This window comes from Propithecus coquereli, unplaced genomic scaffold (assembly GCF_000956105.1).
Source record: "Propithecus coquereli isolate 6110/MARCELLA unplaced genomic scaffold, Pcoq_1.0 Scaffold178, whole genome shotgun sequence".
Lineage (NCBI taxonomy): Eukaryota > Metazoa > Chordata > Mammalia > Primates > Indriidae > Propithecus > Propithecus coquereli.
The window spans coordinates 1671027-1672289 of NW_012142523.1; the positions used below are offsets into that span (position 1 = coordinate 1671027).

The 1263-nt window shown below is 36.3% G+C and overlaps 1 protein-coding gene across 1 annotated transcript in view; it reads left to right on the forward strand.

The window, feature by feature from the left end:
• The window catches only part of ZBTB8A (zinc finger and BTB domain containing 8A), a 26628-nt gene extending 25897 nt beyond the window's left edge, over positions 1–731 (forward strand). The window contains exon 2 of the mRNA XM_012642212.1: positions 319–731. Coding sequence (XP_012497666.1) covers positions 319–731 — 413 coding nt within the window. The remainder of the gene's footprint in view (positions 1–318) is intronic.
• Positions 732–1263: the final 532 nt, after the last annotated feature.

Consider the following 1263-nt stretch of genomic DNA (forward strand, 5'->3'; position numbering starts at 1 on the left):
GGGCAACAGAGTCAGACTCTGTCTCAAAAAAAAAAAAAAAAAAAAAAAAAAAAGATAGGTAAAGTCCTTAGAACAGTACATGGCACATAGTAAGTGTTTGCAATTATTATTATCCTTTTGTTACCTCAGATATCAAAATATTTTCAGATTAAGGGATGTGTGAAATTATTCATTGCATAATAATAAAAACATGATAGCCATTATTTAGAAAAAGCTGACGTTTAATATTTCCGTGACATCAATTTATCACCAAAACCTATAATCTTCTAAGAATTAGATGTTAATTTGAGTTTAATGCATGACTTTGAACATTTTAAGTTTGTGAACTGGTACCTAAAATATCAAACTGTCCTGCTTTTGAAAAATCTCTTTTTATCACTATTTCAATCTCTACACAGATCCACCAGGCGTGTAAACTCATCTGCAGAAAATGCAAACGCCACGTGACTGATCTGACAGGGCAAGTGGTACAGGAGGGAACCAGGCGCTACAGACTGTGTAATGAGTGCCTTGCCGAAGTTGGCATAGACAGCCTCCCCATTGATTTGGAAGCTGAGCAACATCTTATGTCCCCATCAGATGGAGATAAGGATTCCAGATGGCACTTGAATGAAGATGAGAATAGATCCTATGTGGAGATTGTAGAGGATGGGTCTGCTGATCTGGTCATCCAACAGGTTGATGATAGTGAAGAAGAAGAAGAAAAGGAAATAAAGCCCAACATTAGGTAGCTGTAATGTGAACCGACAAAGCTGGCATGTCTGCAACTTACCTTGACTTCCTGTATCTCTCTCTCTGGTCAGAGTCTGGCTAACAAATTTATCATACTGACTTAAAAGAAATGACCTGATATCACTTGCATGCTTTCTGAACAGGCCATTGTATCCATTCTGAACTTCGTTGCCCTAAAATATGTTGCTGCACTGGAAAGAAAGACCTAGCTTGAGTTGGCATGATGGATGAACAATTACCCTCTTTTATTACAGTTCTCTTACTTTGATTGCAGAAATACCTTTTTTCTTTTAATATTGGAAGATCTTCTTAGCCAATTTTTTCAAAGAAAACATTTTAAATAAATTCACCACAACCAAACTTTATGTAAGACAATTTCAAGGTGTTTCAAAAATACATATACTACCGATATTGAATTTCACAGGGAACCAGGTAAGAGCACATTTAAGGGTTTAGCAACCCGCCTGACTGAACTAATGAGTCTTTCTATTAATTTGAGATTTGATACAACCTATCATTATGCTGATATCC